This window comes from Xenopus tropicalis, chromosome 2, assembly GCF_000004195.4.
Source record: "Xenopus tropicalis strain Nigerian chromosome 2, UCB_Xtro_10.0, whole genome shotgun sequence".
Taxonomy (NCBI): domain Eukaryota; kingdom Metazoa; phylum Chordata; class Amphibia; order Anura; family Pipidae; genus Xenopus; species Xenopus tropicalis.
In genome coordinates, this window is record NC_030678.2 from 72,432,470 (window position 1) to 72,453,461 (window position 20,992).

At 38.7% G+C, this 20,992-nt stretch overlaps 1 protein-coding gene across 3 annotated transcripts in view; it reads right to left on the reverse strand.

Annotated features, from left to right (window-relative positions):
• ggnbp2 (gametogenetin binding protein 2) overlaps nt 1-16,431 on the reverse strand; it is a 28,040-nt gene extending 11,609 nt beyond the window's left edge. For 2 of the 3 annotated variants that reach the window (XM_012959947.3, XM_012959940.3), the window contains exons 1-6: nt 16,303-16,431; nt 15,987-16,109; nt 10,289-10,369; nt 7,915-8,168; nt 6,077-6,184; nt 4,760-4,873 (exon numbers count right to left, since the gene is read on the reverse strand). In XM_012959947.3, coding sequence (XP_012815401.1) covers nt 4,760-4,873; nt 6,077-6,184; nt 7,915-8,168; nt 10,289-10,369; nt 15,987-16,079 — 650 coding nt within the window. In that variant the 5' untranslated portion in view covers nt 16,080-16,109; nt 16,303-16,431. Of the gene's footprint in view, nt 1-4,759; nt 4,874-6,076; nt 6,185-7,914; nt 8,169-10,288; nt 10,370-15,986; nt 16,148-16,302 lie in introns of those variants that run through there. The other variant, NM_001006808.1, reaches the window with a different exon arrangement.
• Between the last annotated feature and the right edge of the window lie 4,561 nt (nt 16,432-20,992).

The following is a 20,992-nucleotide window of genomic DNA, read 5'->3' on the forward strand; positions in this document are numbered from 1 at the left end:
TTGGTAACTTTGAGAAAGGCTGGTTATCCAGCCGAAACGTCAGGCTTCGCTATGTTACTATAAATAAATTTTTTTCTTACATAAGTCCTGTGTGAAGCGGTCCTCATTCCGAAGTTATATATATATATATATTTATTAATATTATATATATGGGGCTAATAAAAAGGGAAGTGTTTGAAATTTGTTACTATACGTTGTTATAGTAGCGTCATACATTAGAATAAAGAAATGTGATTTAAGTTGAAGGTGCCTGCAATAGAAGCTTGGCAGAGCATCACTAGAGAAGATTCTCAGCACCTGGTGGTGATATCAATGAATCACAGGCTTCAAGCAGTCATTGCATTCAAGGGATATGCAACAAAGTACTAAACATGACTGTTTTAATATACTTACCATTACTTAGTCCCCCTCATTTCAGGGCACCATGTTCGGGACAATGTATAAGTGTTAATTTCTACACGGTGAAACAAATGTATGCAGAGAACTTTAAACTGAAATCTGGAATGTGCACTTTAACCATGTCTGAATTGTTTAATTTGAAATCTTACACGGAGGAGCAGAGGGGTAACGAAAAACGTGTCTTTGCCCCAAACATTATGTAGGGCACTGTAAATGCTACTGAAACCAGTATCAGTCTGGCTGTATCGGCCTGTGTAGGGGCAGAAACGAGGGGCCTGCCTAAAATTGGTCGGATATCGATCGGCCAGGTTAGAAAATTCAGTTGGATCGGGGACCGCATCGGCTCGTTGATGCGGTCCCCGAATCTCAACATGAATGGGGACCTTCAGACTTAACAATGTTGAAAATCTGCTGATAAAGAGAACTACACTGACCCAGGGAAGAATAAAAGGATTAAACAATAATACTTCATTCAATTGCAACTATATATTGCAAATGTTGTAAAAGCCATTTCTCTTTACCGTAAATACCTGTTAAAACTTGGCTTCCGGTCATTTGTAAAAAGGCGATACAGCGATGCAGGGGAAGCATCCACTATGCGATGATCGATTAATCGACCCTAGCCTTCCTTCCGAATAGGAAGGAGTCAGGCTAGGGTCGATCAATCGATCGCCGCATAGTGGATGCTTCCCCTGCATCGCCGTATCGCCTTTTTTTCAAATGACTGGAAGCCAAGTTTTAACAGGTATTTTCTAATAAAGCATTCAAAATACTAAATGGTTTGCAGGATAGGGCAATTATTGGGGCAGGGGAGAATAGAGCTTTTACTTAAAAATTTTTAGTGTTACTTTTCCTTTAAGTGAATGCAAGAGAATTCTAGGGTATTAAAGAAACCGTAACACCAAAAAACGAAAGTGTATAAAAGTAATAATATAATGTACTGTTGCCCTGCATTGCTACAACTGGTGTGTTTGCCTCAGAAAGACTACTATAGTTTATATAAGTTAGCTGCTGTGTAGCCATGGGGGCAGCCATTCAAATGACGAGAAAAGGCACAGGTTACTTAGCAGATAACAGATAAACCCCCATTATATGGGGCTTATCTACTAGTTATCTGCTATGTAACCTGTGCCTTTTCTCCTTTTTTCCAGCTTGAATGGCTGCCCCCATGGCTACACAGCAGCTTATTTATATAGTAGCTTTTTTGTAGCAAAAACACCAGGTTTTTGCAGAGCAACAGCACATTATATTTTAATTACTTTAAAACACTTTAATTTTTTGATGTTACTGTTCCTTTAAGAAGGGTGGGATAAATGTTAACAGTTGATCAAAATCCAACCCACAGTACAGGTATAGCATTCATTATCCGGAAACACATTATGCAGAAAGTTTCAAATTACAGAAAGGCCATCTCCCATAGAATCCATTATAAGCAAATAATTCTCATTTTTAAAAATGATTTTCTTTATCTCTGTAATAACAGTACCTTGTACTTGATCCCAACTAAGATATAATTAATCCTTATTGGAATGAAAACCATTCAATTGGGTTTATTTAATATTTAAATGATTTTTATGGAGATCCAAATTACGGAAAGATCCCATATACGGAAAACCCCAGGTCCCAAGCATTCTGGATGACAGGTCCCATACCTGTACTTTTAATACATATACTTTTATTACAATTACTGATGTTTGGGAAAATAATTCATCTCTGGATTACCAGAGAGTTGACCATTGTTTAAAGCAGCTCATGGTGCATGGATTCTTTAAAATAAGACACTTCTCTTTTCTCACAATAGACTACTGTTCTTTTCCTCTCAGCTTTCTCTTCTTCGCTTTCAGCGTGACAGGACAAATTGTTTGTAAAGCAATGCCTCCTACCTGTCAAAGCTGAGAACTGCACATAGCAGACAAGTAAAACAGTGCTCCCTATTCACTAAAGCGCTAAGAGAAATTACAGAATTCAAAAGAAGCCATTGGTTTTTTTGTGTCATTATCAGGCCGTAAGCTGCTCTGTTTTAACAGAAAATGCATCTCTATTTCCAGTTGTACGTAAAAGAGAAGTAAAACACGTAACAACTTTATTCAAAGTTGTAAAGAAGGAAGGACAAGAAATAATTCTGAAGGTACAGGAATCAAACGGATCAAGGACTCTAGTAGAATAATACACCAGAACAAGTCAGCCTTGCACAGAACAAAATTCCAGAAAGGACAGAGACTAGTATGTTCCCATGGCAGGTTGTGTGCAGTTGATCAGGTAAAAGTCACAGTAGTTAGGACAAAGTTAGCCCTTGAATTGCTGTAATAACACAGAGGGGTGTATTTATTAACATTGGAGACATAACCTTTGATGTTTCCCATAGCAACCAATCAGATCTTTGCTTTTGTTTCCTAACTTCTAGGTGACCGTTCAATTCTAATTGCTGATTGGTTGTGGACAACATCACCAGTGTATATCAGTGTATACCAATGTAAATAAATATACCCTAGAATGTAGGATAACATTGAACAGAATTGTCAGAATCAAGACGAAACATGTTGGGCTATCGGGCTATCAACTTAGATTTTATTATTTGAGATGCTGACTGTGCAATATATTTTAATTAAAAGTGTATATAATTGATTTTATACTATGGGAGTGCGTCCCTGTCTTCTCTTTTGAGTGGATAGTATGAACCTTAGTAAGTCACAGTAACTGCAGTACAGCAGCTCTAAGGGGCAGGGACCTCCATTCTCTTGTGTCTTTGACTCTTAACTTATTGCAACTGTATCTTGTATTTATTGTTATACTGTGTATTTATCTATTATTATCTTAATGTATCCTACTGTATAGCGCTGCGTACATAAGATCTCGGAAGCAAACCCAGCTTTCTGACACTGGGCTCTACAGTGCGACCCAAAATCCTTTGGTAATCCTCAGATTTCATGATGCCTTGCACACATTCAAGGCACCCAGTGCTAGAGGCAGCAAAACAACCCCAAAACATCATTGAACCTCCACCATATTTCACTGTAGGTACTGTATTCTTTGCTTATAGGCCTCATTCAGTTTTCGGTAGAATGATGTGCTGTACCAAAAAGCTCTATCTTGGTCTCATCTGTCCACAAGATGTTTTCCCAGAAGGATTACTCAAGTACATTTTGGCAAACTGCAGTCTTGCTTTTTTATGTCTCTGTGTCAGCAGTGGGGTCCTCCTGGGTCTCCTGCCATAGAGTTTCATTTTCATTTAAATGTCGACGGATAGTTCGCGCTGACACTGATGCTGCCTGAGCCTGCAGGACAGCTTGAATTTCTTTGGAACTTGTTTGGGGCTGCTTATTCACCATATGGACTATCCTGCGTTGCAACCTTTCATCGTTTTTTCTCTTCCGTCCAAGCACAGGAAGATTAGCTACAGTGCCATGGGTTGCAAACTTCTTGATAATGTTGCGCACTGTGGACAAAGGCAAATCTAGATCTCTGGAGATGGACTTGTAACCTTGAGATTGTTGATATTTTTCCACAATTTTGGTTCTCAAGTCCTCAGACAGTTCTCTTCTCCTCTTTCTGTTGTCCATGCTTAGTGTGGCACAAACAGACACACAATGCAAAGACTAAGTGAACTTCTCTCCTTTTTATCTGATTTCAGGTGTGATCTTTATATTGCCTACACCTATTACTTGCCCCAGGTGAGTTTAAAGGAGCAACACATGTTTGAAACAATCTTACTTATCCACAATTTTGAAAGGGTGCCAATAATTTTGTCCAGTCCATTTTTGGAGTTTTATGTGACATTATGTCCAATTTGCATTTTTCCTCCCTTTTTTGTTCTGTTCCAATACACACAAAGGGAATAAACATGTGTATAGCAAAACATGTGTTACTGCAATACTTTTCTGTGAGAAATACTTGATTTTCTGGAAAATTGTCTGGAGTGCCAACAATTTCAGCCATGACTGTACATACATCCCTGTACTTTACAAGGGAGCTATTCTAAGGTAGACATAACCATGAAATGGCCTTATCTTAGAATTGTAGAGTATAAATTATCATTTAAAACTTAGATTATATATGTGCTCTAAAGTGCAACAAAATAAGGATTTTAGAGCCTAAAATAAAGACTGGCAGCTGGAGAGAAGTTGTGCAAGGTTAATCACAGGAACAAAGAACACAGTTGTGTTGCAGAAAAGTAGCTGAACAAAATATATTTGTTTTCATACCCTTCAAGAGGGCTTGTGGAATTCAAGGGTCTTCATGTAGGGGAGAATACATCTAACAATCCTACTGCCATCTGATGATTTTGGAATTATTTGGAAAATCCTGATACAAAGACAATAATGCATTTGGCTTGTTCTTCATAAATAATTTTAGAACTTACCTGTGCTTTTGAAGATAATTTTCTAGGGTTTCCAAAAGACAGTTTGAATCAATTAATGCTACTTCATCACGGCATTCCGGGGACATAACCTCCCAAACATCCATCCAGTGACCTCTGAATGAGACATCAGTACATTTGCATGCATTACCACAGAATAAACAAATATTCTAAGCCTATTGTTTAAACGGGCCAGAGTTTCTAGATACATTAAATAATATAAAGTAAAGGCAAGGTTGGGAGCCAGAGATAAACTGCTCATCAGATTACAGATACAGCACAAGCATAAAAAAAAACAAAAACATAAAATTAGTTAAAAAGGAAAGAGTAAGAATTTTGACACCCACCATGTGGCTGACCATGCAAAGAGAGATTAGAGGGGATATTTATGATGACCTAGGACATAAGTGCTTGAGAACTATGAGGTTACATATCTCGTGGGGTGTTATGGGCATGCATTTACTTGCCCTACCCTCATGATGACAGCATGAGCAAATATGTAGCACAATGTAAAACTTTGTGGCTTGAGTCTGTTTTTTGATTTTGCACCCTGCCTAGTCTTCAGTAAATAAGGCCTCTTATACTTTGGCAAGGTCTTTAAACAAGTGGACCGTTGCATGATTTGGCCACACAAGTGAAAGCCAAATTAGACAGAACCAACGCAAACTCGTTCACAGTCCCACTCTGAGAGGACTGCATGCACAGATTCCTGAGTTACATGCCCAAATTTTGGGGGGGGGAATAAAATCTAACAATCCAAGTAACCAATTGAATTGCTGGCCTGTGTACTTGCAGTCTAACTTTCATGTTTCAATAAAACAGATAAAAAAAGTGCTCTAATTCACATTAGCAGGGAAGGTAGATTCTGCTGCCACATTTATATTCTGTGTAAGTGTAAGAAAGAAGTATATAAATTAGAAGCAAAGCATGTCCTTATTTTATGTTCTAATTATGCCTGTAAGTCAGGTATCTCCAACCTTTTATAACCGTGAGCCACATTCAAATGGGAAAAAGTGTTGGTGAACAACAAATGCATGAAAATGGTTCCTGATGGTGCCTATAAGAGCAATAATTGGCTATTTAAGAGCCCCTATGAGGACTGGAAGCCTACATTAGGCTCTGTTTGCCATTACACTGAGTTTTTATGCAACCAAAACTTGCCTCCAAGCCAGGAAATCAAAAATGAGCACCTGCTTTGAGGCCACTGGAGGCAACATCCAAGGAGTTGGTAAGCAACATGTTGCTCACAAGCCACTGGTTGGGGATCACTGCTGTTAAGTTAATCTTACAATCTGAAGTGAAAATGAACAAAATACTTACCCTACAGGCTTTGGTTTACGAACATCTAAAGAATGGAATTTGCATCTATTATTTTTCTTGCCTTTCTTGTTTTTTGCAATTGCATCTAACTCATTGTTCATTTTTGACCTGCGAAAATGGCAAAAAATAAATTAATACGTGAACATGCAAGTGTAATTTAGGGATGTCATTTTGTCACGACTCACTAAAACTTGTGTATTATAATAAAGTACCCCATGTTGTAAATAAAGAAATTAGAAGTCATTGAGGAAGAACAAATTTCTAAAAAAATTAGTTATTGAACGCTATGCTGGCATCATAAAGAGGATTTGATCAAAATAAAAAAAAGTGGTGTAGACTTATGCAAAGTATTATTCTAACCACTACTGCAAATCACATTCCTTTACTACTTTAACTGATTTCTGAGATATTAATGCTCAATGAAGCATCAAGAATGTTTACACTAGATTTTTGGGCGGTTTACATTAACTTTTAGGCATAATTGTCCATTCTGGATTACATGAACTGCATCGCAGTACACATACAACCAGTGTGAATACCCGCCCACGTTATGTAAAACTACTAGATTTCTGAGCAAACTTGCAATTCATAATTTTTTTTCTGTTTTTATTATTATATGCCATCATACTGCTTCTTGTATCTTTACGCCATGCTGGTCCCCACTTTCAGCCTTCTATACAAATCATTATCAGTGCAATTTATAACACATTTTTCTTAAGAGGTTATTCAGTGTACAAGCTTATCCTAATACATGATCTGCTCAAGCATGGATTATTGTATTTTAGCTAGAAGAAAATGTATCAGGCTATAATGAACCATTGTTATTTAGAGATAACAGGTCATATAGCCACCTGGCTAGCCACTGACAAGTGGCTATCTATTGATTGTTAGGGCAGGGGTACATTGAGAGATTAGTCGCACCGCAACAAATCTCTGTTGTCGAGGGCGACTAATCTCGCCACAATGCCATCCCACCGGCTAGAATGTAAATCGGCAGTGGGATGGCATACGCGTTGCTGCAATGTCCCGCAGTCGCCTGAAGTGGTCTTCAGAGGAAACTTTAGCGACTGCTGGACATCGCAGAGACGCGTATGCCATCCCACCGGCGATTTAAATTTTAGCCGGTGGGATGGCATTGCGGGGAGATTAGTCGCCTTCGACAAAGGAGATTTGTCGTGGTACAACTAATCTCCCCGTGTACCCCTGCCCTTAGGGTGAAGACAGGAAGAGCAACTAGTAGCAGCTACTTTTTCACGGCTACTAAACACCAGAAAATTCCCTGTCATAGACAATACTGAGTATTGCCTCTGCTAAGACACACAAAGACAATTATCAGTAAACAATCAGCATTGCTGATCAGAGCAACTAGAAGCAGCTACTTGTCACGGCTACTAAAATAGACGATGCCGATTGTTTACTGATAATAGTCCCTACGTGTGTCTAAGCAGAGGCAATTCTCATTGTCTATTACAGGGTATTTTTTGGCATTTAGTAGCTGTGAAAAGTAGCTGCTACTAAGTAGCTCTGTGTGTCTTCACCCATAGGCTAATGCCCCAGGTAGAGGTCAGTCACCCACGAAAAATCCCTACCGCGGGCGATTAATCTCCCCGAAATGCCTTTCCACTGACAACAAAGTGAATCTCCGGTGGAAAGAAATATGCATTGCTTCATTTTCCAAAGTCGCATGAAGTTGACTGAAAATCTTTGTGTGACTTCACATTTGCCTTTCCACTGGCAATTCCACTAGGCATTTCGGAGAAATTAATCACCTGCTGTCGCAGAGATTTATCATTCTCTTCTTTTCTAAAATGTTGGGGCTAACAGAAAATGCTACTTACCCACACATGTAAAAGAGGGTATACAACTTAGTTGCATCAGTCATAAAGCCATGTGACAAAGTAAGTACTCCATTAGCACCCACAGAAAGTGGATCCAAAGCTTGAATTCCAGTCTGCATAACCTGAGAAAAGAGCCGTTCCACACATCGCCGACAGCCAACGCATGGGAGCAGCTGAGAAAGTGCATTGAATACTTCACGAGATGTAACTGTCATGGCAGAAGCAAGATCTTGTTCTTTCAGCATTCTATGGCGCTAGAACACAAAATATGCCTTTTACTAGGTGTGCAATTTTTCCTTTATATCAACTGTGCAATTGTATAAATAAACTCAAACATAATTAGCTTAAAAAAAAATTCCCTCTACTCTAATGGTCAAGGAGGGGTGCCTGAGATAGATAGGAGCTAGATAAGCCTCCTGCCAGCAATTAAATAATATCATATTGATAAAATGCAGCAATACATCAAACCACTAATCAAATTATTGCCCCAAATCTAACCCACTTTATGGCTAAAACAGCTATCCACAGGTGGCCAAATACACCCACCACCACATGCTCATAGCAACCAGTCAGATCTTTGCTGTTGTCCTCTAGCTTGTAGGTGACCGTTGAATTCTAATTACTGGATGGTTGCTATGGGCAACATTACTGGTGATGCCGGCTTCCACGCTATAATAACTATTGCCCCTTCTGTATAATTAGTTATGAGACAAGGAAAAGTGGATTCACCGGCACAATTTAGGGCATAATGGTATAATTTCATCTAGAAAGCCAAGGATACATACTTTGGGTGTTATTTTAATGTATCAAATAGTTTACCCCAACTCTGGCCCAGTATGTTAGAGCATGTTAAAGAAATGTACACCTTCCGATGTACTTTAATTTGATTCATTGTGAAGCCACAGAGGGTTCAAATGCCACAGTTTTGTTATCCAGAATGCTCGCGACCTGGGGTTTTCCAGAGAAGGGATCTTTCCGTAATTTTGATCTCTATAACTTAAGTCTGTTAAAAATTATTTTAATATTAAATGAACCCAATAGGATTGTTTTGCCTCCAATAAGGATTAATTATACCTTAGTTGGGATCAAGTACAAGGTACTGTTTTATTATTACAGAGATAAAGGAAATCATTTTTACAAATTAGAATTATTTGCTTATAATGGATTCTATGGGAGATGGCATTTCCGTAATTCAGAACTTTCTGGATAATGGGTTTGCGGATAAGGGATCCTGTAGTAACTGAAGAGGGCGCTGATCTGACAATGCCTGTGGAAGATATTTAATGTGATCTTCAAGAGGCAGGATGCCAGCTGTAGGCAAGGTCTTTTCAATGCTGGATGAGGTTTTAAGAGTAAAGGTGGCCATATAAGTTAAGATCTGCTCATACCCTGAGTTTAAAGACACCCACTGGGCATGGGGTAAGTATTTTTTTTTTCTTTCTTAACTGGCAATTTTACTGCAAAGGGAGGTGGCATATAAGTGGAATATTAGCACCTGGAATATAGGGTACAACAATGTATTAGGTGACTGTTGGCCAGGTCAAAAATGCTAATAATCTAAAATGTCTGTTTTTGTCAATAAATATTTATTAGTAGATAACTATCACATTTTGGGGCCCATTCATTAAACCACGATTAGAAAAAAAATTGTATTTTTTCTAAAGTTTAGAACTTTTCGCACGGTTTACGATAATATTGTTTAAAAAGTACAACTTTTTTGTCATACGGTCATTATTGCACAAAGAAGTCGTACTTTACGCAAGGATAATAAAAATTTCAGAATTAATTTAAGCTTTGGTATCGTGACTATCTTTTGGCCAGGTTGGAGCTGCAGAGTGCTATTAAGTCCTATAGCAGGCTTTCAAAATCATGCATTGAAGTTTCAAAGTCAGAAAGGTTTCGCACCATTAACAATCGTTTGGATACAAAAATTTTGTAACTTTCGGATCGCAACCACAAAATTTTTGTATAACCAAGAAAAGAAGTTTCCCACAATTTTTGCACATTAGAAATTATCGTGGTCACTCCAAATGTTTTCCAATTGTACTTTTAACAATCATAAATTCGTGCTTTGATAAATCTGCCGCATAGTCTATATTTTTATTATTTGGTGTTACTTTGCCTATAATTTTATTTTTGGCCAGCTACAGGATGGAAACCTTTTCCCATACAAAAGAGGACTGCTGCTAAGAAATATTTTACTTGAAGGCAAAAAATCATCAGCAAAACAGATAATTTTTGCTTTTAGGCTTTTTTTGGCCCATTAATGTTTAACACAAACAATAAAGCAATATAACAGAATTTAGATGTTTCCTGGTATTCAAAGAAAGAATAAAATGGTTACAAAAATAAAAACGATTTTTAAATAGATTACCTGGATAAACTGCTCAAGTTGTACTGTGTCTATCTGCTGTTTATCAAGATTTAACATGTTATCAGAAAATTCCAACACCATCTAAAGTAAAAGGAAGAAAACACAAAACATTAAAATGTAATGTTTACACCAAGCTTAAAAAATCTTTAGAAAGCCTCTCTGACTACATAGTATTCAATACAAACAACTAGATTCTCAGCCTGTAAAATTGTTCTGATCTATAATCACTAACACAAATTTATTTAAATTACTTTTTCCACATAGTAATATATAAAAACACAATAATATCTGAATAAAAATAACTAAATATATACAATATAATAAAATAATTTTAAATTTGATGCTCCTTTAATACAAACAAGATAATTACCTACTCTCCATTTAAAAGAAACTAGAAATGTAAATATGAAAAACTACATTTATACAATACAAAAATATTTTAATACATTTTTAACTGAAAAAGTAAAAACTAGTTGGTGGGGAAAAAAGTTCCTGCCCAGAAAGATTTAACTGAAGCTGGATTTGCCTGGCTGGCACACGTTACCATTATTGTAACACGTTTTTACTCAAACCGGTAATGTGGCTTTTTTTTTTTTAAAGTTACAGTGTGTTATGTAAAACAGAAACCTGGGTGGTTAAGGAAATTAGCAAGACAATATTTTTCTTCTTGCTTTGTGTTCCTTTTCAAAAGTAGAAGTTACAAGAAAAGTCCTCCGTAAAAATAAACCCATGCCTTCTCCCCAGCTGCAGTCTCTTAAGCTGGCCATACACGCACCGATACTATCGTACGAAACCTCGTTTCGTACGATATTCGGTGCGTGTATGGCATGTCGGCAGCTGCTGATATCGACTGACGACTCGCCAATCGGGCAGGTTAGAAAATTTTGATCGGGCGCCATAGAAGGCGTCTGACCAAAATCTGCCGTCAGGGCTGAATCGGCAGAAGGAGGTTTCTACCTCCTTATCTGCTGTTTCAGCCCTGACTGTGTGTGGCGGATCTGACGATGTTTCGTGCGACCAATGGTCGCACGAAACATCGTTAGATCGCCACGTGTATGGCCAGCTTTAAGCTTTCTGATAACAATAAGATCATTATATAAAGGATTATCAGTTGACTGCTGATTTGTACAGTTGTATTTATTTCAGCCAATATTCTGAGATTACTTTGGGTCCCTCGGAGCGAAGAGCAGACTGTATCAAACTGGGCTGGAGGTGGCACTAATTTAATTTGTGTGCTAATCCATGGAAGGATTTGCCACCTTAAACCCAGCTTAACTGAAGGAAGTAGAAAGGCTCTTTCAGCTCTCTTCTCTCTCTCTCTCTTTGACTGGCTTTGGGGGCTGTTTTCTAGAGAAAGAAGTCTATACCTGTACATTGCTAGTAACGCTGGCATATCCTTATTAGTATGGGAACTGTAAGTATTGCTTTAAAAGCACATTTTCACACCTGCTTAAATACAAACATCTATAGTGAACCAAAACTACCCATCTAGGAGGTATGCAGGCAGGATACTGCCCCCCACATGCCCCAAATTATCATTCCATTTCTACTCTCAATTATGGGTGATTTCAGTTATCCAGACAAAACTATTTACAAACTATTTCTATTTACATATTCTGGGAGCTCAGTAGTATATTATATGTTAATTTACATATTCATATGTGAAATCTCTACCAATAAGTCCTCCATACTGCCCCCAATGCTAGCTTTCATCTTTACTGCATAGCTTTTTTCTGGTTTTATATAAAGATATGCAATACACAGTTTACAGTTGGCTTGAACTGAATTGGCCAAGGGTCTATTTACACACACAATTTGTTGGATTTTCAGCTTCCTTTGAAAACCTCCAAACAGATACTGTTGACTATTGCAAAAAATCTGATTTATGTTTAATGCTGCACACAGTATGAAAAACATTTTAGTGCTATGCTTGTTTGGGCTTGTAAAGATGCAACTCCTTTTCACCTCTTTATCTGCTGGTGCACCATGCAGCATGTTCAATCTATAATCCAATATTGATGTACAAAGAAATCTGAATGAGATGTCTGGCCAGCATAAACATACCAAAAATAGTATGAAACTGTAGGGTTTATTTAAAACACTAGACTTTCAATAAAATAGAAATATACCCAAATTAAAGCAAAAATACTGACTATCTGTAAAAAAGAAGGAATGGTAAAAACCACTGGGGGGATCCAAATATTAGGCTTTTTTTGTTAAAGTTCAGCTTTTCCCTCTACTGTGCATGTGCAAGCAGCAAGAAGACAAAAGAAGGAGGAGCAGACACTCACTCGCAGCTACCCCAGGCTGGTGTGGTTTTCTCCTAACAGGAGCACCAGCCTGGGGTAAAAGTTAAGCGATTAAAGTCACTGGGGGGATGCACAACATTTTGTTACCCCTAACATTTGGTGATGTAGCCGTTCCTTCTTCTTTAAACAGCTTCCAGCTGCAACTTCTTATAAAAAAAACCGAAAGAATTAAATTTAAGAATGAAAGCATTACCACAGTCCTGAAATCAAAATAATACCAAGCAGTATCTAAAAGATTAATATACGCTCATGAGGTAAAAAAAACCAATGTATTGTCAGTAAAATAAGGTCCTTTCTTTTAGAAATATGATACCTATACATGTTCCTCCGTTGTGCTGCCATGTAGTAGAATTTGCTAGGAGACATATAGGATAAAGTAAAAACCCTTCACTCTGGAGCTAATAGATCTGCTATGGTCCCTGTCCATGTTTCAGATGAGGTGTGGGTGTGTCCTAATGATCTCTGCCAGAAGCACAGTAGAAGGGGGATAGCCAATCACAGCCCTGCAGTAAGCCAAGCAAAGACAGGCTTCTGCCCTGTAGGGTGCTGATTGGCACCCTACAGGGCAGTGTGCTAAGTACCGGCAGTTCTCCTGCACAGCCTGGGAAAGGAGGCAGTAGGAAATGGAACAGATGGGCAGGACTAGTAGGATTTTTGCAAACATTTTCAAGTGCATTCCTTCTATATTTAGATGAGTATAATGGAAGCATTCACTGACTGGTTCATGCAAATTTACCTCAAAAGACAATTTGAGCTGATTAGGGCATTGCATTTGCTATTAGAAATAAAAACTATATCCCTGGGCCTTAATTGGCACAAGTCTCATTCTTTGCAAGAACTGCACAGCAAAGTTATTTATATAGGTACATGGTTGAGAGTTTATTCTTTCCCTAACCAGGAAAAAGACTTATAGCATTATATGACATTAAAAATGGTAAAAGCAGTGAATAACATAAATACCACAATGCAACTCAACTAAATGGGTACATAAAATATTACAATAAATTTTGGTCATCCCTATCCCAGAATTCTAAATGTCGCAACACTTTACTTACAGCTTTGGCCTGTGCTCCCAGCAAGCAGGGTGATAAAAGAGCAGAGCATAAACAGAACAGTGGACTACAGAAAGCAATGAACATTTTTCTGAAAAGCTGTACACCAGTGTAGCCTGAAAGGACCAATAAGGGGTATAAAGAATGTGGTCTGTTGTAAATATTGCCATTGCATAGGGCTACTCTGCCACTTCTCAGTATTAGTTCTGCGTCTCTTACAAATCAAAATATGTTTTTTGTTCCCATAGGTAAATCCCTGCTCCTCTAAATTACAGAACTTAGCACACATACAGGGCACTGCCCTCTCTTAAATCAGAGCTATTGTGAAAATAAAAATGTAAAATTGGTTTTATCTCATGGAAATAAGGAACTTATTAAATAAAATCAGGTAAAGATTCTGTGGCATTGCCAATACAATTATGTCATGTTTCACTATTTAACTACTCAGCAATCTTTTCTCTACATTCAGGCTTTGTGTCAGAGTTAGTTATTCTGAAAGGCTTTCTAATTCGTTGCCTAGGCAAAAGAAGCACACAACAATAATGTATCTGACCTAACAGACCACCAAAATCTGACTCAGGCTCCCACATAAATTTTATTTCAAACTTTTTTTTACATTTTCACAACTGTTCCACTTTAATGACAATGCAGATAAGTACCCTTTAGCTGCATTCCAAGAGTGCACACAGAAAAGAGACTTTGCCCCGGGAAGAACAGAATATAGAGTGGTCAACAACATCAAACCCAGAAATTTTGGATGTACAGAAGGCTCTCACATGATGGCTATGGGAAACTAGAAATATGCTAAATTTTATTGGAGACTTTTTTTCAGAAAATCATTAAAACTTAATACAGGTATCAGACCCCTTATCCGGAAACCCATTATCCAGAAAGTTTCGAATTAAGGAAAGACCATATCCCATAGACTCCATTTTAATCAAATAAGTCATATTTTTAAAAATGGTTTAATGGTAATAATACAACAGTACCTTGTACTTGATCCCAGCTAAGATATAATTAATCCTTATTGGAGCCAAAACAATCCTATTGGGTTTAAATTACTGTTTAAATAATTTTTTAAGTAGATTTAAGGTAGGAGATCCGAATTAAAGAAAGACCCCTATCTGGATTACCCCAGGTCCCAAGCATTCTGGTTAACTGGTCCCATAACTGTATAAGCAAGTGTTGTAAACCTCAAGGCCTTTATATTTAATGCAAATCTGCAGTAGCATGCATCAAAGGGTTACATAGTTAAGTCGGATTGAAAAAAAGACCAAAGTAAAAGTTAACCACCACCAAGTGAATCTCAATACACATATATAGACTTAAACCAACCTTACTATATACTCCAATATGTATTCTAATTGTAGATCTTAGTATCACAATAGCCTTGGGTATTATGGTTGTTCAAAAAATCTTCCAGGCCCCTCTAATAGGCATTAACAGAATCTGCCAATACAACATCACTAGAAAGGGCATTTCCCAACCTCACTGCCCTCACCGTCAAAGACCACCTACACTGAATGAAAGTTCCGTTCCTCTGATCTAAAGGGGTGGCCATTGGTGGGCTGATCGTTTTTATGGGGCAAAAAAAAGAACATCCCCTATTTGTCTATAATTCTCTCTAATGTACTTGTACAGAGTAATCATGTCCCCTCGCAAGTGTCTTTTTCCAGAGAAAACAAACCCAACAGTCTTTCCTTATGGCTTAACTCTTCCACTCCTTTTACCAGTTTAGTTGCACGTCTCTGCACTCTCTCCTGCTCATTAATATTCTTCTTAAGGACTGGAGCCCAAAACTGCACTGCATACTCAAGATGATATGATACTGCATGGAATCAAACATGTTATCTATAAAAAAAATGGCTTGTTCTACAATACATTTTAACAACACCATAACGTTTAACAGAAAAACCACAATAAGAATTTCAACAAAAACAGTAATTCCATACAAGGGTAAAAGTCTAGTATGACCAAGATTTATTTGCGTCAGGAACACTCAACTATGTTTACAAAGAGCCTTCCCATTGAACAATAATACCTATTAGCAAGTTGCAGCGAGGCCTGCAATTTCTGCCTTACACCTGCCTAGAAGCATATAGCTGGTCCGCAGTATTTTTGTTCCGATTAGGTTAACGCCTAATTACAAATGAACTGCCTACTAGAAAATGATTTCTGGCCCGGTAGTGTGTACGCAAAAGGGTGCAGGCCTTACAACTAAAATCTACTCAGTGATAGAGAAGCCTCTGGGCTTGTTTGACGTTCCCTCCTCCACCCACAACCTTTGCCTCTTACGCAGTACAAAGTTTGCAGAGCAAAGCACAGCAAAGATCTTACCGTAAGCGAGTCGTCGATGTAAAGCGGCATCTGCCGCTTTTCAAATGGGTAATCTTCATCGCTGTACTTTACAACTGCCACTAGCCGCGCCATCTCTTATCCTGACACTTTACCTGGTCCAGCCTGAAACACAGAAGCGCATTCAGTGTCGTAAACAGCAGGAGGATCCTTCACCAACCCACCCCTATTCCCGAGATCTGATTATCCGATACAGCAGATTCAATATCGTTGTGCCCCACTCCAAACTACGTGGCCGGCAGCAGCCACATAATTAAGATTAAATAAAATCCCATTAAATATTCGTAGCCGTACTGACCTTGGATTTTAGTTTTTGAGCGACTATATGACATGCATGTGACAACTGGCACGTACATATTAGCGAATCTGCCACAGCTGAATAGAAGTAACTTCCGGATCTCCGCCTCCACCCTGCAACTTTATTCACAAAAATGCTGAAGTGACATTGATAGAAAGTTCCGGTACGGCAGCTTCTACTTCCTGTAGCTGAAACGGACCGCCAGATGTCATGGGAGTGGCTATATACAGGAAGTGCTGTAGCCCATTCAGGAAAGGGCGCGGGGGAATTAAAAACAGTGTTTTAACTAGAGTGGATTAGTTAAGTGTTACACAGCAAAGAAATTCGGTGGTGATGAGTGAGTTGTATTGACTTACGCAATACTAGACTTGGAACGACTTCTGAAAGGAAGCGGCATAGTCTTTGGCTGCCTACGTGCTTAACTAGCTACATGCGTAACTGCAACAAATATTGTCAGGCCTAAAATCCTTCCATATACTTGTGTTAATAATACAAAAGTCTCTGCAGGACCATTCTGGTGCCCATTACATGTCACTTTTAGGGTGAGAGCATATACATTTAATATCTAAAACTAAAAGTACTCATAGGGGCACATTTACTAATCCACGAACGTCCGAAAAGCGTCCGAATGCGTTTTTTTTCGTAATGATCGGTATTTTGCGATTTTTTCATAAATTGTCGCAAGTTTTTCGTAGCCGTTACGACTTTTTCATAAATTGTTGCGACTTTTTCGTAGCGTTACGACTTGCGCAAATTGTCGCGACTTTTTCGTAGCCATCGCGCCGAGTACGAAAGTTTCGGATTCATTCAAGCTTCAGTATCGTGACTTTCCTTGGGCCAGGTTGGAGCTGCAGGGTGCCATTGAGTCCTATGGGAGGCTTCCAAAATCATGCAAAGTCTGAAAGTTTTGCCCGTCGTTTACGAGCGCTCAATACGAAAAAGTTGCGACAATATACAAGCAAATGGTAACGGCTACGAAAAAGTCGCGACAATTCGCGTAAGTCGTAACGGTGACGCAAAAATCGCAAAAAATATGAAAAAGTTGCAAAATGTTCGTTTCCAATCCGAATTTTTCCCATTCAGATTCGTGGATTAGTAAATCAGCCCCATTATGTAGCACAACAATTCAACTAATCTGCCACAAAGGTAAACCCAAGAGTATAGCATAGCATATGTTTTTGCTACTTTCTTTTTGACCTCAATGGGTTGTTCACTATCTTAAGGATATGCCCAGCAATGTATGGTATCCAGCATCTGGGGTATTCAGTTTTGCTTCATAGAAAATGCTCTTGCTTGTCTCCTTTGATCCTTTCTGCTCCCTCTATAGTGGGGTGGGGGTGGGGGGTACTTCTTAATGGACATGCACCTGAAGCCAAGTGTTTTTTAGGATATGCACTTAATTTAAATGTTACTGGCATTACATTAAATGTTTACTGGCAATGTGCTTGCTGGTAAATATGAAATCCCTAATTGTTCCACCTTCAATCCCCTCTCTCTGGATCTCCTCTATGCACCCAAACCTGTCTGTTCACCAAACCTGACATGTATTGTGTTATCATTTCCCAGCCTTGCTCCTTCCATCATAACTCCACCTTCAAAAATGGTAATTCCACTTCTGTAAAGAGATAAAGAATTTTATAAAATAAAATATCAGACACACATATCAGAAACATTTTTTATAGGAGAAGTAAGTGTAATTACTGAGGGGTCGCTAAAATGTTGGGCATCCCCCAACCCCCAATTATCTCTTACTTGATAGCCTGGGCTGGTGATCTTGTTAGCAGAAACTGCACTACTTTGAGCTATTTCTGTAGAAGCTCATTTGCCTCAATCTACTTCTCCTATGTCAGGGTTCCCCAACCTTTCTTACTTGTGAGCCACAGTCAAATATAAGACTTGGGGAGCAACACAAGCATCATAAAAGTTCATGGAGGTGCCAAATAAGGGCTATGATTGGCTATTAGGCAGCCTCTATGCATGCTATCAGCCTACAGGAGGTTTTATTTGGTAGTAAATCTTGTTTTTATTCAACCTAAACATGCTACCAAGTCAGGAATTCAAAAATTACCTGTTACATGTAACACTACATGTTGCTCACAAGCAACTGGTTGGGGATCACTGTCCTGTGTCTTCTTTTCTCAGGGCTCTGGTAGATGCATGTGGAAAGACCCCCTTTTTGTGTCTAAGTTTGGTTTTTACTTTACTGCACATGTGCTTACCTTCCCATTGAACAAGAATACCTATTAGCAAGTTGCAGCGAGGCCTGCAATTTCTGCCTTACACCTGGCTAGAAGCATATTGCTGGTCCGCAGTATTTCTGTTACGATTAGGTTAACGCCTAATTAGAAATGAACTGCCTACTGGACCAGAAAGAAAACAGTAGAAGATGGCGACAATAAACTTCTAAAGAAATACCTTAGCCTGATTTAGTTTTTAGCAAACAGGAGAACTTGCCCAGGTTATTAGGTAAGCAATTATAATCACAGGATTGGGGGTGCCTAGCATTTTGGCACCCCCAGTGAAGATACATTTTGTTCTTCTTTAAGTGCAAAAATACATTTTGAGATTTCTGACTTAGGTCAAAATTGGTATACTACCACATTTCTAAAGCACTAATCAAAATTCTAGTAGCCATGGGTTTACCCTAGGACCTTATGGTTATAGAACCATATATTTGTGTGCACATTCTTAACCAGATTGGAAAAGCAATGCTTTCCTAAATCAATAATCAAAAAAATGTCATACTTTAGATTTAAAGGCCACAGATTCCACTAGCAGTAGGTTTGCCGAGGGCTGTATGTTCTTCATGCCCATTGGTTGAAGTGAAAAGGAATCTGTTTTGTTTTTTTTGCAAAAAAGTGTTATCATATAGGCATCCGAGGGCTGCCCCCCTAAATCTGTCGCCCTAGGCACAGGCCCTTGAGTGCCTGTATGGTAAATATGCCACTGGGGTTACCTGAGGAAAACATATATTTTTGTGCACATTCTGATCCAAATTGGATAAATAATATGTCTTTCTACTTTACACTACCATGCCACTAGCGTTAGGTTTACCCTAGGAAACCATATATTTTTGAGCACATTCTGACTCAAATTGGATAAATTTGCCAGGTTGGTGGTTTTTATCAAAAATTCCAAAAATGTTAAAGAAACCTATTTGAAACTTACAGCATCTTATCTCCCGATAAGATGCCGAGTACGAAAGTTTCGGATTCATTCAAGCTTCAGTATCGTGACTTTCCTTGGGCCAGGTTGCAGCTGCAGAGTGCCATTGAGTCCTATGGGAGGCTTCCAAAGTCGCAAAGGTTTGCCCACCGTTTACGAGCGCTCAATACGGAAAAGTCGCGACAATGTACGAGCAAGTCGTAACGGCTACGAAAAAGTCGCAACAATTTACGAACAAGTCGTAATGGCTATGAAAATGTCGCTACAATTTACGAGCAAGTCGTAATGGCTATGAAAAAGTTGCGACAGTTTACGAGCAAGTCGTAATGGCTACGAAAAAGTCACAACAATTTACGAAAAAGTTGTGACGGTGACGAAAAAAATCGCAAAAAATACAAAAAAGTCGCAAAATGTTTGTTTCCAATCCGATTTTTTCCCATTCGGGATTCAGATTCGTGGATTAGTAAATCAGCCCCCTAATGTGCATAGAAATACCAAAGTATGTGGGATGTACAGACATGGCCACCCCCCCCATACCCCGCAGTTTTTGGGCTTTTATTGGAGCTGGTCATGGAGGGGGGTGCATCATTAGTGCAGATGCATAATAGCATTTTCTGCAATAGAAGAAGCCAAATTCCTGATTTATATATGCTGACTCTGGTTGGACATTTTTATTATGTTTTATGGTTTTTCTCGTTTATGCAGATCTCTTACTATACACCTATGCTCCCATGGCTACTGAAAGCACCATCATTTTTCATTCTGGACAGTACTGGAGACAATTCAGGATCACTTCTTTCTTGGAAAGTGAAAACTCAGTATATTTTGGTGACATTACAGAGTTAGGCTGGTACTTCAGAGAAACTTTACTAGGCAAAATCTTTCTCTTCTGTTTTCGCATAATTCTTGGAATTGAGTGCAGAAGTTATTGGATAGTGTAATATTTTTAGGGCAAAGTTAGGTCAGTGCAAAAGCAGGGACATAAGTAGCCCCAAAAGCTTGCACTTTATACTTTACACTTTACTAAATTAGCCAATAAAAGGCATAGCTGTGCTTGTTGCCTAGAGGCAGGGAGAGGGAACAGAAAAGCTGGGACAGCTTTAGGGTAAGACCCCACAAGGCAGATTGTCAGACTGCGCATGTATGCTTAAAATAAATTTTGTTGTGCCTACACCAGGAAGCATTGGATCTGCCCAGCTGCAGGCACATGTAGCAGATATCCACCAACAAATGCCAAGTATCATTTTAGCTGGTGGATGTCGCCTGCATGTGCCTGAACCCGGGAAGTGACAACTCTATGGGGCACATTTACTTATCCACGAACGCTCCGAGCGTTCATTCGATTGATCGAATCGTATTTTCCTCGACTTTTTCATACCTTTGGCAACTTTTTCGACGCTTGCGCGACTTTTTCGTATTCTTAGCGCGAGAAAAATCGGATTGGTTTTGCCGCTGTTTACAATCATTCGGTACGAAAATTTTGTGACTTTCTGATCGCCAATACGATATTATCGTGACTAATACA